This window comes from Coregonus clupeaformis, unplaced genomic scaffold (assembly GCF_020615455.1).
Source record: "Coregonus clupeaformis isolate EN_2021a unplaced genomic scaffold, ASM2061545v1 scaf0395, whole genome shotgun sequence".
Taxonomy (NCBI): domain Eukaryota; kingdom Metazoa; phylum Chordata; class Actinopteri; order Salmoniformes; family Salmonidae; genus Coregonus; species Coregonus clupeaformis.
The window spans coordinates 326,133-342,474 of NW_025533850.1; the positions used below are offsets into that span (position 1 = coordinate 326,133).

General features: G+C 45.6%; 1 protein-coding gene across 1 annotated transcript in view; it reads right to left on the reverse strand.

Annotated features, from left to right (window-relative positions):
• LOC121559676 overlaps nt 1–15,941 on the reverse strand; it is a 33,651-nt gene extending 17,710 nt beyond the window's left edge. The window contains exons 1-5 of the mRNA XM_045215212.1: nt 15,920–15,941; nt 15,475–15,549; nt 15,278–15,340; nt 5,743–5,798; nt 5,116–5,243 (exon numbers count right to left, since the gene is read on the reverse strand). Of these exons, the coding sequence (XP_045071147.1) occupies nt 5,116–5,243; nt 5,743–5,798; nt 15,278–15,340; nt 15,475–15,549; nt 15,920–15,941 (344 nt within the window). The remainder of the gene's footprint in view (nt 1–5,115; nt 5,244–5,742; nt 5,799–15,277; nt 15,341–15,474; nt 15,550–15,919) is intronic.
• Between the last annotated feature and the right edge of the window lie 401 nt (nt 15,942–16,342).

Below are 16,342 nucleotides of genomic sequence, written 5' to 3' on the forward strand. Positions count from 1 at the left end.
GTGTGCTAACGCAGTGAATAACTCAAACTTAGGAAGGAGGCTTCTGATATTTATGTGCAGAAAACCAAGACTTTTACGGTTACAGAAGTCAACAAATGATAGCTCCTGGGGAGTAGGAGTGATACTGGGGGCTGCAGGGCCTGGGTTAGCCTCTACATCACCAGAGGAACAGAGGAGGACTAGAATAAGGATACGACTAAAGGCTTTAAGAACTGGTCTTCTAGTGCGTTGGGTACATAGAATAAAGGGGGCAGTTCTCCGGGCGTTGTAGAAAAGATTCAGGGCATTATGTACAGAAAAGGATATGGAAGGATATGAGTACAGTTCAGGTAACCCTAAGCGTTGGGTAACAATGAAAGAGATAGCGTCATTGGAGGCATCGATTGAGCCGGTCTCGGCGTGTATGAGGGGTGGAACAAAGGAACTATATGAGGCAGTTTGAGAGGGACTAGGGGTTCTACAGTTAAATTGTATAATAAGAACTAACCCAAACAGCAATAGGCAAGGCATAATTGACATGGGAGAGAGGCATAAAGCAGTCACAGGTGTTATTAGAGAGAGCTAAGACACAACTGGAAATAGCGATAACGTTTGGGCTAAGACTAAACAGAATAAACAGGACAGGGTACCGTGTAAAGGAACAGTCCAGCAGGCATCAGCTGTGCAGCTGAGTGATCATAAGGTCCAGTGAACAGCAATATGTGAGTCCGAGAGCAGTTCAAATTGGTGCTTCAGCACAGCTAGCAGGGAGCACAGTTGTAGTTTGCGTGTGCTAGTGGGCCGGGGCTGGCAGATGGATCTTCGTGGTCGTCGCAACGGGGAAGCCTGTTGAAACCACATCAGACTATTTCGCCGGCAAACCAGTCGTGTTGGATCGGCGGGGCTCCGTGTCAACACTAGGTGGTCCCGTCCGGTTGACAGAGAGGTAGATAGCCGGGAGATGGGAGATGGGCCTAGCTCAGGATGATTAGCCAGACCTCAACGTCCATTTTGTAGCAGCTAGCTGGTAGCGATGAATCCGGGAGTTAAAGGTCCAGTGATTCAGTGATTCCGGCAGAAAAACTGATATGTTCTGGGTCGATAACGCGCTGTGCAGACTGGCCGAATAATAGTCCGGACTAGAGCTGGCTGGTAGGTGGTGCAGGCCACGGACAATGGTGAAAAACCGCTAACGGTAGCAAGTAGCTAGTTAGCTGGCTACTCCCGTCCGGTAGACCTAGAGGTAGATAGCCAGGATATGAGCCTGACTCTAGGCTAGCTCGAGGCTAACTGGTGCTTGCATCGGGGGCAGTGGTGATTAGCCAAACAGCAACATCCATTCGGTTGCGGCTAGCTAGTTGCGATCCGGTGATTAATGTCCAGTGATTAAATTATTCCGGCAGAAAATCCAATGTTCTGGGTGAAATAGCAACTGTGGCTAATAGCAAGTAGCTAGTTAGCTGGCTAGCTAGTTTCAACTGGAGATTCTAGATAAAAGATAAGTCAATAATAGAATCCGTTCCACGTTGAGTGAGGCGGGTTGCAGGAAAGTATATTTTGTAGGAGGATGAAAAGTCTGATAGGAAAATATGTACGAAAAATACAAAAAAAACAGGGTATTTACAGGCTATTTACAGACACACGACAAAAACAGGACTGCACTAGTACGCCATCTCGGATTCTCGATAGATAGATAGATAGATAGATAGATAGATAGATAGTGTAGGCCTCCCCTCAAACCTTTGCTCAGCTGTCAGGTGGCAAGCCTAGCCAGCTAACCTCAGTTGTTCCACAATGGAAATGGACATCTTCTGCCACCCCCTCAATTATGAGGAATACGTTTAGTTAGATACTGTCTACATAGATATGTTTGTTATTGTGTTGTTTATGGTTGTATTTCAATTTGTCTGTTTATGTGATGTGCCTCAGGGTTATTGTTCATGTACTGTATCGTGTTTTTGTGTGTGTGTGTGTGTGTTTTGTGTGTGTGTGTTGTGTGGTTTGTGTGTGTGTACATCAGTGGCAGAGCTAAGCGGAATTTATTACCACTGACCAGAGATGGGAGGAGTTTCAAAGCTGTAACTGGAGAACTGGATTTCCAGGTTCACATAGCACCAACATAACCCCTCAGTCTACTGGGTCTGCCCTCTTATTCCTTCCTCTCTCTATGTCATCATATTAGTACAGACATGGACCACTTCTGTATGGGTTCATATCAGTAGAAGTCCAATCTGTATGTGTTTTACAGAAGACTGACAGCACTATGGTGCACAGAGATTTTGTTAATGGGGCTTTGACCGAATTAGAAAGGTACAGATGCTTAAAGAGAAACAGAAAAAAATTGATTCTGATGTCATGTTCATCTTTACACAACTTCCTCTTACTGTAAAATAAATGGACACATCAACACTGTGGTCTTTCTGTGAGTGGAAGAGAGAACTATAGTATATATCTGAGGAAGGAATTTTGTGGATAATAACATATTTGTGCAACAAGTGAAATCAATATTGCATATATCATACCTGGTCATGTTGACATTTTCAGTCCAATCTTTAATGTCACTAGGAGAGGTGTCAAAGGTTTGACTTCATGACATATTTATCATTTGGTTTATGTTGTAGCTATTTGGAGGTCAACTGCATGTAGATGTTCTTCAGTTACAGCACAAACAAGGTAGGTCTGTCAACTGTTCAAAGTAATAACCCAAGAAAGTAGTGATCACAGTGATAGATTGAATGTAAAAGAGAAATTAATAAGTGAACTACAGAATATGTATGCTGTAAGAACATTGTCATTCTTCTCTCTGAAAAGGACGTAAATCCCTGCACACCTTTTCATGTGTACTTATCATCCCAGCAACTAGGTTTTCACAGGTTGTTGCATATGACTACAACCATTCTCTATTTGTCTCTCTCTGATCACAGAGGGAAAAGACAGCTTCACACAGAGCCTTCCTTCACAAACCCACACTGCTAAAGACGAAGACAGCAAACCATGACCACTCAACTATGACAAACAAGTGACCTAATGTAAAGTTCCTCAGCCTTTTCATTTCATTCACTGCGCTCTAGATAAAATCTAACTTAACCAACTGATTAATTAGCGTTATTATGCAAGTTGAGTGGACTTAAAAAGGACAAGAATTTGAGCCAATGTGTTAGTGTCTTCAATCAACAAACTCTGCTTGAAGTCAGTTGTATTTGAATAAGCTTGTTGAGTAAAATTACAAATTCCTGTTTGCTGAAAACAACTCAAAACCACGCCAATCATTATCATGATCATTATTCCAGCATGCTCTCTTGCAGGTTGATTTTCAGAATGGTTTGTTTCAATACCTGTGTATTTGCATGTACTTTAGAAAAATGTATGTTATCTATGTTTGTGTAGCATAAGATTAATCAACCAATCAAACTAATCCAATCTGTTAGTAGTTCGACTTATTTCACACATTACTGATATGGCTGTTCCAGTTTATATAGTTTAGGCAGTCTCAGTAATCAATCTTCCCTACCCCAACAGTCATTATGAATGCAGGTTGCATGTGATTAAAAGTTCAAATTGTTGGATATCCTAACTATGGCTGGATTCCAATAGGAATTACACATCACATTCCAAGCCAGCATAATGTGACTTTTAGGCTTGATGTGGCCTGTAAACCAGGAGTTTCAGACCAGTGTGTTAGGGGTGTAACTAGGTCCTCAAAGGCTTTATGATATATGTAATGTGTTGTCATAATGAGTTTAATTTGAAAGATAACATATTCACTTAGACACTAACTTGGTGAAGGCTATAGTACTGAAAACTATTCAATACAACAACCATGTCTCTGTGGCTAACAAATACAGTCATGGGAGGTAACTACAATTCACTCTAAATACAAGGCAATCAAGGGATGCAAAAAGGTAGAATAATTGTTTTATTCTGTGAACAGCATATTTTTTTATAGAATTAACTGAATTCCATCTGGATATTGGGACAGACATGCATACCATTTTGGACATGCGGTCAAATCAAATAAGACCAACAACAATCCACACGCAACCAAGGCTCTCCAGCATATACTCTGTGATTACAACCTCATTGATGCCTGGCAAGCACTTAATCCTAATGCAAAAGAGTATACTTTCTACTCACAGGCATAAATAATTCTCACAAATCAATTTCATACTATTATCTACAACTTTTCTCTTTAATCAAGAAAATAGAAATTCGACATATGAGCTTGTTTGAGTCTGCGGCTACATGTGACAGATAATCAAGAAAAAACTGTTTCAGCATCAAGAAAGGTATAGACTATTATCAAAGTAGACTACATAGTCTTCCATTAAATCACAGACATTCAAATTCAATATTCAAATACAAATCAATAATATCATCTGAAGAATATTTCTAGATCCACCTGAAATTTAACTTTAAGTATAGTTAAGGGCCCTAAGCAGTACATATCTGGGTTACTGCGGCCCCTGCAGTAGCACACTGCCACACCTACAGTGAGGATAAGCACCAGAGCGCCTCCTACTGATACTCTGATGTAGTTGGTATACCATGCCATCCCTGTCACACATTGTACAACACACATGATTAGACGATACAATATGATAAAGACTAAATGGCTCTATATCATACACTTCCAATGTAATCACAAGCATGATATATTATATTTGAGAACATAAGCATATAAGCACACTGAAAAGTGTATGGAAGGGATTATTATGATATCCTGGTTCGAATCCAGGCTCTGTCGCAGCCGGCCGCGACCGGGAGACTCATGGGCGGCGCACAATTGGCCCAGCGTCGTCCAGGGTAGGGGAGGGAATGGCCGGCAGGGATGTAGCTCAGTTGATAGAGCATGGCGTTTGCAACGCCAGGGTTGTGGGTTCGATTCCCACGGGGGGCCAGTATAAAAAAATAAATATGTATTCACTAACTGTAAGTCGCTCTGGATAAGAGCGTCTGCTAAATGACTAAAATGTAAATATAAATGATATCTAGGTACCTGGGGCGGTTTTGTCATTACTACACTTTACTGTCACATAGGCAGATTTCCAACTGACTAGGTTGGAGGTGTTGCATGTTACAATGATGTCTCTCTCTGCAGGAGAGAGAGAGAGGTGAATCTGCTGGGCGTCCCCGTACATCTCGTTGTCTCTCTCCCAGGTGTATGTAAGGTTGGAGTAGCAGGACATGTTGCACACCAGCCGCACCGTACAGGAGTGGTTGGCCAATAGCTTGATGTCTGTCTGGATCACCACCTTCGATATAGGCTTTGACCAACCAGGAGAGAGATAGAGACACATAATCAGTCTTCTAAATGATCCCTACCATAGCCATACCACCAGGAGAAAGACGACAGAGGATAAAACTTGATAATGTGATGGAAATGTATCAAAGCATGGTGAGTAAGGTCAGTATAAAACCAACAAATCTTCATTATAGTTTAAAGATCATCAGCCATGGTCATGGATATAAATTAGAATGATATCAAAATAGGATGCAAAAAGGTGATAACAGCCTACCGTTGACCTTCAGAGTGATGGTCCTACCGCCAATCTGACCTTTGTCCCCTTCGCCTATAACTAGAAAATCCCCTGAGTCTTGCAGTGGCAGTTCTCTGACCGTTAAACTAACGTTTTTGTTGTTCATCTTTAGTCTCCCCTCGAACTGGGATCCAGGTGAATATACACCTTCTGGAGTTGACTTCTACAATATCCTTTCCTCTATACTTCCACTACAATGATTTGAAATGTCCCGCTCTAAGCCTGCCAGCAGCTCCACGGAGTCCCCCACTGTCTTGTTGATGAACAGAGGAACACCCACACCTGAAACACACAAATACACATGTTATTCTGACATCAATCAATGGTTGCAAACTATATTACAATGATCTTTTCACTGTATATATATTAATGTAAGTATTGTGTAGCAAGTATTGTAATTACTCATTGTTAAGTTGTAATATTTGTTACAGTGTGCCTACATGAATAATTAAACAATAATACACTACAATGCAAAGTGTTACACAATCAATTAATAGATAATAATGGATTGGATTTATATAGTGCTTTTCCAGGTGTCATTTATACTGTAAATGGCACTACACATATTTTCACTTTCTATCTGTACGTATCTGAGTGTGTGCGTTTTATTTCACTTCATTAAAGTCCACTCCTCCCCCACATTCAGCAGAACAGTATGAGATGACAGGAAAAGAGAAGTGGGGGTGGATCTGATAACTCCTCCTCAGCTCACAAGTACAAATCACACTGTGTTTACTGTTTAATTATTGACCAGAAATGCATCATATACTGCATGGGCGACATTATAAATAATTGTCAGTCTGAAGTAATGTATGATAATCCTTTACACAAAAACAGCTCTGTCATGAATTAAGACAAAATAAAGTTACAGCTCAATGAAGTGTGGTATTTAGGGCATAACTGCAGTTATCCTAGTCCTGCAGATTATCTTATTATGTAATAGAAACAATCATTCCATACAGTCCCGTATTGCCTTAAATGTAATGAATGACATGCATCTAGCACAGGGTCGTAAGATCTCTTGCGTTCTAGAAGCACTGCAACAGCTGCTGACCCAACCACACCTTTGGCACTCATTCAAAACTGCAGAATAAATACATCATGATATGTTGCTGAATATAGGTATTATGTAGGTGTTATCACACAGTAATAAAGCAAACGTTTCGAGGTATCCAACCAATCACTGATGACTAGGCATTCTACAGTCAACACACTAAGCTAACGGTTTTCCTAGAGTTATCATGTAAGAAAGCACATGCAATAGATCCTGTGTGAGGATGATTCTACCCTTTGGTGTCACATTAGACTAAGGAGACCGTTGAAAAGACCCTAAGCAGCCAACTGACTAAAGTCAGTAAGTGGTTATCCATTTAGGCAAGACAGAAAGTATCCTTTTTGGTTCCAAACACAAAGTGAGAAACTATTCCAACTTCTCGGTCAAGTTTAATCGTGTAGCGGTGAAGGAAAAATGCTCTGTTACATACACCGGGATGTGAACTGGACCAACACATGACATGTGAACTTATGGCTATGAAGGTCATTGGGTAGGTTCACTGCAGGACAAAGTTCCTGGCAAGGTAGCCAAGTTCCTGTATACAGAGAGTATGAGGACCCTGGAAACATCTGCCACTATGGCTATGCTTCTATCTCATGGTTCAGTGGCGTATCACAAAATCTGAAGGACAAACTTCAAATGGCCAAAAACAAACTAATGAGAATTATACTCAAGCTCAGCCATTGGGACGCACGTTGGTCCTAATCATTTCAAGGAACTGAACAGACTTCCAGTTAATCTCCTGGTGGTGCAGATTAAACTGTTGATGGTTTTTAAAGTGAGACATGACCTTGCCCCCAGTTACCTGTCTGGTTATTTTAATTTCAGTAGACTCTCATAGCCATGAAAGCTAGAGGGAGGGTTCGGGGGAGGAGAGAGAGAACGAAAGAGAAAGATAGACATAAACACAGACACAGAAACCCCCTAACTGGAACAGTGACCTTCCAGACCATGCAGGGATACTGAAAATAGTCATACACCACTAATGTAATTATTTGGTATGACCTATCTTTAGGATGAGGAGGCAATATGGGAGAACTGGTAATCATGCATAAGTAGGTTACTACCTGGAATTCAACACAGTAATATAAATATTCAATATTGTTTCCATGTAAATACCAGACCCTGGCCCATGAGTCTGACCTTTGCTTACTTGGAAGACCCCTTTGCCATCATAGACTTGCATGTCCACATTTCAATATTAAAAGGAAGTGATACACAGTACCAGTACTGACCAGCTCCTCAGAACTCCTGCAGACAGGATATCAAATCATATCAAATCAAATTGTATTTGTCACATTACATTTTACATTTTAGTCATTTAGAAGACGCTCTTATCCAGAGCGACTTACAGTTAGTGAGTGCATACATTTTCACATGCGCAAATACAACAGGTGTAGACCTTACTGTGAAATGCTTACTTACAAGCCCTTAACCAACAATGCAGTTCAAAAAATAGAGTTAAGAAAATATTTACTAAATAAACTAAAGTAAAAAATAAAGTAACACAATAAAATTATATAACAATTACGAGGCTATATACAGGAGGTACTGGTACCGAGTCAATGTGCGGGGGTACAGGTTAGTCAAGATAATTTGTACATGTAGGTAGGGGTAAAGTGAACATGCATAAATAATAAACAGCGAGTAGCAGCAGTGTAAAAATAAAGGGGGGGGGTTAATGTAAACAGTCCAGGTAGCCATTTTATTAATTGTTCAGCAGTCTTATGGCTTGGGGGTAGAAGCTGTTAAGGAGCCTTTTGGACCTAGACTTGGCGCTCTGGTACCGCTTGCCGTGCAGTAGCAGAGAGAACAGTCAATGACTTGGATGACTGGAGTATTTGAAAATTCTTTGGGCCTTCCTCTGACACCGCCTAGTATATAGGTCCTGGATGGCAGGAAGGTTGGCCCCAGTGATGTACTGGGCCGTACGCACTACCTTCTGTTACGCCTTACGGTTAGATGTCAAGCAGTTGCCATACCAGGTGGTGATGCAACCGGTCAGGATGCTCTCGATGGTGCAGCTGTAGAACCTTTTGAGGATCTGGGGACCCCTGCCAAATCTTTTCAGTCTCCTGAAGGGGAAAAGGTGTTGTCGTGCCCTCTTCACGACTGTCTTGGTGTGTTTGGACCATGATAGTTCGTTGGTGATGTGGACACCAATGAACTTGAAACTCTCAACCCACTCCACTACAGCCCCGTCGTTGCTAATGGGAGCCTGTTCGGCCCTCCTTTTCCTACAGTCCACGATGAGCTCCTTTGTCTTGCTCACATTGAGGGAGAGGTTGTTGTCCTGGCACCACACTGCCAGGTCTCTGACCTCCTCCCTATAGGCTGTCTCATCGTTGTCTGTGATCAGGCCTACCACTGTTGTGTCGTCAGCAAACTTAATGATGGTGTTGGAGTCGTGCTTGGCCACGCAGTCGTGGGTGAACAAGGAGTACAGGAGAGGACTAATCATTTAGGAAGGGTACCTTCGCTTTCTTGGGCACAGGGACTATGGTGGTCTGTTTGAATATGACATCATAAAACTGAGAAGGCACACTTCCCCAAAAAGTCATTCTGAAAATCTCAATGGGTCTTCCACTGATGGGGTATGGCATTTTTATTTTAACTCACACATTTAGGAGCCTAAGATCTATATTAGGCTGAAAGGAGGTTTGACCAAAGCAGGTTATATGGAAAAGTTGATGATGATGACAATATCCATTTACTGTAAGAAAGCACTCATGCCATCTGGTGGATAAAAAATAGTTTATTAAAAAAGCACAATGCAAAGATATTGTAAAAGTACAGGTCATTAGAAGAAAATGTGAATAATACCTATAATATTTAGGAAATTCATATACAAATATGTTATTGTATCATCTGAATGACAGATACATTAAAGATAATACATTTTAACACATTTACAACAAAACAATAATACTCAATACAAGGCAGATAATTCCTGTAGCTGCAGATAAGATCCATTTTCATTACACCTTATATTTTTTATAAAGCTGTAACAGTAATACACAATTAAACCATGCTTAAGTAAAATATATCTGTTGGTAAATAAAATACGAAAAAAAATCCTTAAAGTACAAGGTGTGTGTCACGGTTTCGGCCGAGGCTGCTCCTCCTCCTTGTTCGGGCAGGCTTCGGCGGTCGTCGTCCCCGGAGTACTAGCTACCACCGTTCGATGTTTCATGTTTGTTTTTGTTTTTGTCTGTTTGTACACCTGTCCCTTGTTAGTGTTTGATTTTGTTTCCTATTTAGTTATCGTGTGTTGGGTCAGGTGTTATGTGTGATTGTTATGTCAGCTGTTAGCTGTTGGTGGGTTTTCCTCTCATGTTGTTTGTTTTTTGAGAGTCCGCACTGCGTGCGCGTTTCTACTATTTTACGCACTGTTGTGTGTGTGCGTAATTGTTCATGCCTCCCGGTTGGGTTGGCCAGTTACCTGTTTGGAGTTATATTTTTGGATCACTAAAGTCTGTTGACGAACGCCCTTGTTCCTGCGCTTGATTTCTCGCACCACATCCACACTCAGCATTCTTGACAGAATCACACATCTCACCATGGAATCAGCAGGAGCAACCGCGCCAACGGACATCATGGAGGACCGTCTTCGTGGGCAGGAGGACAGGATCAACCAGATCGGTCACGCCCTGGATCGGGTGATGAACACTCTCCACCGATGGGAAAGCAGCGGGGTACCCACGCCCCCACCTACCGGACCATCCCCATCGGTCAGTCCTCCTGTTCCCCTTCCGGAACCCAGCGGGATTCGGCTCTCGCTCCCGAGGGCGTACGACGGCTCCGCTGCCGGGTGTCAAGGGTACACCCGGCGGCCTCGGGACACGAGAGCGTCTCCGCCCTCATCTCCTGTCTCACCGGCAAGGTGTTGGAGTGGGCCAACGCCGAATGGAGGAGAATAGATGCCGCTACTATTACCTATGCTGAGTTCTCCCGCCGCTTCCGTGCCGTGTTTGACCATCCACCAGAAGGGAAGGCGGCGGGGGAGCGTCTGTTCTACCTCCGACAGGGGATGAGGAGCGCACAGGATTTTGCTTTGGAGTTCCGGACTCTAGCGGCAGATGCAGGGTGGAATGAGCGGTCCCTCATAGACCACTTCCGCTGCAGCCTCTGGGAGGACGTCCAGAGAGAGTTGGCGTGCAGGGATACCACGTTGTCGTTTGACCAACTGGTCGACATGGCCATTCGGCTGGACACCCTGCTCGCCACCCGTGGACGTCCCGGGTGGGGGTTGCCCATTCCACCCTCCGGCACCTCCGAGCCGAGCCCTATGGAGCTCGGAGGTGCTGGCGCTAGAGAACGGAGGAGTAGGAACCCGAGGGGGGCCGTTCCCTGCACCAACTGTGGCCGTGGAGGGCACACCGCGGCTAGGTGTTGGGGAAGGTCCCCCGGTGGAGGTGAAGGCAGGCCACGCATTGGGGAGTCCTCCCAGGTGAGTAGGCGCCCTACTTACCCAGAGCTTTCTGTCGTTCACATAACCTTGCCTGTTTGTTTTCCACAGGTTGCACCTCGTTCCCAGCATAAGGCGCTAGTAGATTCAGGCGCAGCTGGGAATTTTGTAGATCGCCAGTTCTGTGTAGAGCTAGGGATTCCTCTCCTTCCCGTTGATAAGCCTTTCCCTGTACATGCCCTAGATAGCCGTCCGTTAGGATCTGGGTTAATTAGGGAGGTCACAGCGCCCCTTAGGATGAAGACGCAGGGGGTCATGAGGAGACGATTCAGCTCTATCTGATTGACTCTCCTGCGTATCCGGTGGTGCTGGGACTTCCCTGGTTGATTACCCATGATCCTACTATTTCGTGGCGAGAGAAGGCTCTTAAAGGGTGGTCTGTTCAGTGTGAGGGGCTATGTCTGGGTGTTTCCATAGGGGCGACCTCGGTGGAGAGTCCAAATCAAATGCCCGCACTGCATATTCCCCCGAGTATGAGGATTTGACACTGGTGTTTAGTAAGACAAGGGCGGCGCAGCTTCCGCCTCATAGACAGGGGGATTGTGCGATAGATCTCCAGTTAGGAGCAGCACTCCCGCGGAGCCATGTCTATCCCTTGTCTCAAGAGGAGAAGAAGGCGATGGAAACTTACATCGCCGAGTCTCTGAGACAGGGATACATACGGGCCTCCACTTCACCCGCTTCCTCAAGCTTCTTTTTTGTGAAGGAAAAAGATGGAGGTTTGCGCCCGTGTATTGATTACCGCGGTCTCAATCAGATTACTGTGAAGTACAGTTATCCACTTCCTCTGATTGCGACTATGACGGAGTCATTACACGGTGCTCAGTTCTTCACAAAATTGGATCTCAGGAGCGCATATAACTTGGTGCGCATTAGAGAGGGCGATGAATGAAAGACAGCATTTAGCACGACCTCCGGTCATTACGAGTATCTCGTCATGCCATATGGGTTAATGAATGCTCCCTCAGTCTTCCAATCCTTTGTAGATGAGATTTTCCAGGACATGCAGGGGCAGGGAGTAGTCGTGTACATAGACGATATTCTGGTGTACAGTTCTACCCGAGCTGAGCATGTAGCCCTGGTGCGCCGAGTATTGAGGAGGCTGTTGGAGCATGACCTATATGTCAAGGCAGAGAAATGTCTGTTCTTTCAGGAGTCGGTCTCCTTTTTGGGTTATCAGTTGTCTGCGTCAGGGGTGAAGATGGAGGTTGACCGGGTGTCAGCTGTGCGTAATTGGCAAACCCCAACCACTGTGAAAGAGGTGCAACAGTTCTTGGGTTTTGCGAATTACTACCGGAGGTTTATCCGGGGTTTTGGACAGGTGGCAGCTCCCATAACGTCCCTGTTGAAGGGGGGTCTGGTGCGCTTGCGGTGGTCAGCTGAGGCGGAGAGGGCTTTTGGGAGACTGAAGGACCTGTTTACCTCGGCGCCGGTGCTGGCGCATCCGGATCCCGCTTTACCATTCCAGGTAGAGGTAGACGCGTCTGAAGCCGGTATCGGGCCGTTCTCTCACAATGGTCTGGCACACCACCTAAACTCCGCCCCTGTGCTTTTTATTCTAAGAAGCTCAGTCCGGCGGAGCGGAATTATGACGTAGGGGACAGGGAGCTGTTAGCCGTGGTACAAGCCCTAAAGGTGTGGAGGCATTGGCTTGAGGGGGCTCAACACCCTTTCCTCATTTTGACCGACCACCGTAACCTGGAATACATCCGGGCAGCTAGGAGACTGAATCCTCGCCAGGCTCGCTGGACTATGTTTCTAGCCCGGTTTGTATTTAAAATCACTTACATCCCTGGGTCCCAGAACGGGAAGGCAGATGCCCTGTCTCGGCGGTATGACACGGAGGAGAGGTCCGTTGAGCCCACTCCCATACTACCAAAGTCTTGTCTGGTGGCACCGGTGGTATGGGAGGTCGATGCAGAGATCGAGCGGGCGTTACGCACCGACCCAAGTCCTCCACAGTGTCCAGTGGGTCGGACGTACGTTCCGCTCGAGGTACGCGATCGCCTCATTTATTGGGCTCATACGTCCCCTCCTCTGGACATCCAGGTATCGGCCGGACAGTTCACTGCCTTAGCACTAAGTACTGGTGGCCAACGTTAGCCAGGGATGTGAGGGTTTATGTCTCCTCCTGTTCGGTGTGTGCCCAGTGTAAGGCGCCCAGACATTTGCCCAGGGGTAAGCTACAACCCCTGCCCGTTCCGCAACGACCCTGGTCCCACCTCTCGGTGGACTTTGTTACAGACCTTCCCCCCTCACAGGGGAATACTACCATCCTGGTCGTTGTGGATCGGTTCTCGAAGGCCTGTCGTCTCCTTCCCATGCCGGGTCTCCCTACTGCCCTACAGACCGCTGAGGCTCTGTTTACCCATGTCTTCCGGCATTACGGGGTACCCGAGGATATAGTGTCTGATCGAGGCCCCCAGTTCACCTCCAGAGTGTGGAGAGCCTTTATGGAACGGTTGGGGGGTTTCGGTGAGCCTTACCTCGGGTTACCACCCGGAGAGTAATGGGCAGGTTGAACGTGTCAACCAGGATGTGGGTAGGTTTCTGAGGTCATATTGCCAGGGCCGGCCGGAGGAGTGGGTGAGATATGTTCCCTGGGCCGAAATGGCACAAAACTCTCTCCGCCACTCCTCCACCAAACTAACCCCTTTCCAGTGTGTGTTGGGGTACCAGCCGGTTCTGGCACCTTGGCATGAGAGCCAGATCGAGGCCCCTGCGGTGGATGAGTGGGTGCGGCGCTCGGAGGAGACGTGGAACGCTGCCCACGTTCATCTGCAGCGGGCCATCCGTCGACATAAGACGAGCGCCGATCTCCACCGCAGTGAGGGGCCTGTGTACGCACCTGGAGATCGAGTCTGGCTCTCGACCAGAAACCTGCCCCTCCGCCTGCCCTGCCGGAAGCTGGGTCGGCGGTTTGTGGGGCCGTTCAAAGTCCTGAGGAGGTTGAACGAGGTGTGTTACAGGTTAGAACTGCCCATTGATTACAATAATATTAACCCCTGCGTTCCATGTGTCTCTCCTCAGGCCGGTGGTAGCTGGTCCACTCCAGGACTATGAGATAGAAGAGACTCCTCCGCCCCGTTGGACATCGAGGGGCTCCGGCGCACACCGTTAGGTCCATCCTTGATTCGAGACGCCGGATGGGGGGTCTCCAATATCTCGTGGAGTGGGAGGGGTACGGCCCGGAGGAGCGGTGCTGGGTGCCGAGGAGGGACATATTAGACCTGTCTCTTCTGACCGAGTTCCATCGGGGTCATCCTACGCGCCCTGCTCCGCGTCTTCCTGGTCGTCCCCGAGGCCGGGGTCGGCGCGTCAAGGGGGGGGTACTGTCACGGTTTCGGCCGAGGCTGCTCCTCCTCCTTGTTCGGGCAGGCTTCGGCGGTCGTCGTCCCCGGAGTACTAGCTACCACCGTTCGATGTTTCATGTTTGTTTGGTTTTGTCTGTTTGTACACCTGTCCCTTGTTAGTGTTTGATTTTGTTTCCTATTTAGTTATCGTGTGTTGGGTCAGGTGTTATGTGTGATTGTTATGTCAGCTGTTAGCTGTTGGTGGGTTTTCCTCTCATGTTGTTTGATTTTTGAGAGTCCGCACTGCGTGCGCGTTTCTACTATTTTACGCACTGTTGTGTGTGTGCGTAATTGTTCATGCCTCCCGGTTGGGTTGGCCAGTTACCTGTTTGGAGTTATATTTTTGGATCACTAAAGTCTGTTGACGAACGCCCTTGTTCCTGCGCTTGATTTCTCGCACCACATCCACACTCAGCATTCTTGACAGTGTTATTGTGTGTGTGTGTGTGTCTGTTTGCTTGCGTGCGTTGAGCGTGCATAATCCATGTTCCCGTGTATCCTTCCGCTTCTCCTCTGATGGTGTGTCCCTCCATCCCTCCATCCCTCCATCCCTCCATTTCTCCATCCATCCTTCCATCCCTCCATCCTTCCACCCATCCATCCCTCCATCCCTCCATCACTCCATCCTTCCATCCCTCCATCCCTCCATCCTTCCATCCCTCAATCCCTCAATCCCTCCATCACTCCATCCTTCCATTCCTCCATCCCTGCCCCCCTCAAGGTCCTGCAACATATCACCACACAAAGTTGTTTAGGACATGCAGTCAAACAAACTCTTAAGAATCAAACAAAAAGACATACTTGAAATACATACATTATACTTCAGAGAAATTGTTCCATATTAGTATCATATTAAGTATCAATAGCATATGGCTATTAGTCTTACCTGGGGCTGTAACTGGCTTCACTTGAGAATAGACAGAATCTGCCTCAGGTGGGGTTTCTGTTTCTGTAAGGGGTGAGGATAAACATCAGAATAATAGAACAGTTATATACATAATAATATACAGTTAGTCAATAAGGGGTCAAAGAGGTGTGAGGTTATGATAGCGGGAATATGGAAGGAGGGATTTCTAGTCTTACCTTTCTTCTTCTTGGCTTTGGCCTGCTGTTTAAGGTTAACCTCAGCATAGGTCACATCAACATGTCCAGTTGCTGCTGAAAATGGAAATATCCAGTCAACAAATGAAAGAATTAGCTTATTGCATATTCTGCATCTTCATTGAAACTCCAAAATTGTACATTTAGATTTCACTGACTGCCAACCTGTAGAATGGGTCTTACCTGTGGCCTTCCCTGTCTTGACCTCAGAATAGACTGGATTTTTTTTTGGATCAGCTGGCTTTTCTAAGGAGGAGGAGGAGGAGGAGGAGGAAGTGGAGGAGGAAGTGGAGGAGGAGGAGGAGGAGGAGGAGGAGGAGGAGGAAGAGGAGGAGGAGGAGAGAATTTGTAAGTTTGTATCAAATTTGATGAGTAAAAATAAACATTGCTTCATTTTGTATTAATTTATGTGACAGTTGAGAATTACTTTCATTTTTCTTGTCCAACATTTTGAGTTGTATCTGGGCGTACATCACATCACTTGGTCCAGCAGTAGCAGCAGCAGTATCTGAAACATACAGGTAATACACTAATATATCTACTTAGTCTTAGTATGCTAGTCATATTAAACATATGAAGAACAACAACAACAATTACTCTATACTGTATTCATGCTAAACTTAACATACAGTAACAGTACCATTGTCATTATTGTCTGAGGGAGTGACTGTATTGTAAATGTTAGCGCCACCTGTTGGTCAAAGAAGAGAGAGAAAGATTAATTGGTTAGTTATCCCTCAGATTGCCTAGGGACAGAGTGCATTAACATGTTTAACACAAAGTGGATGGTGAAAAGTCAGTGGATGAAGTTACAGAGAGAGGAGAGTGATAGTGATCTGGGCTGAGAGAC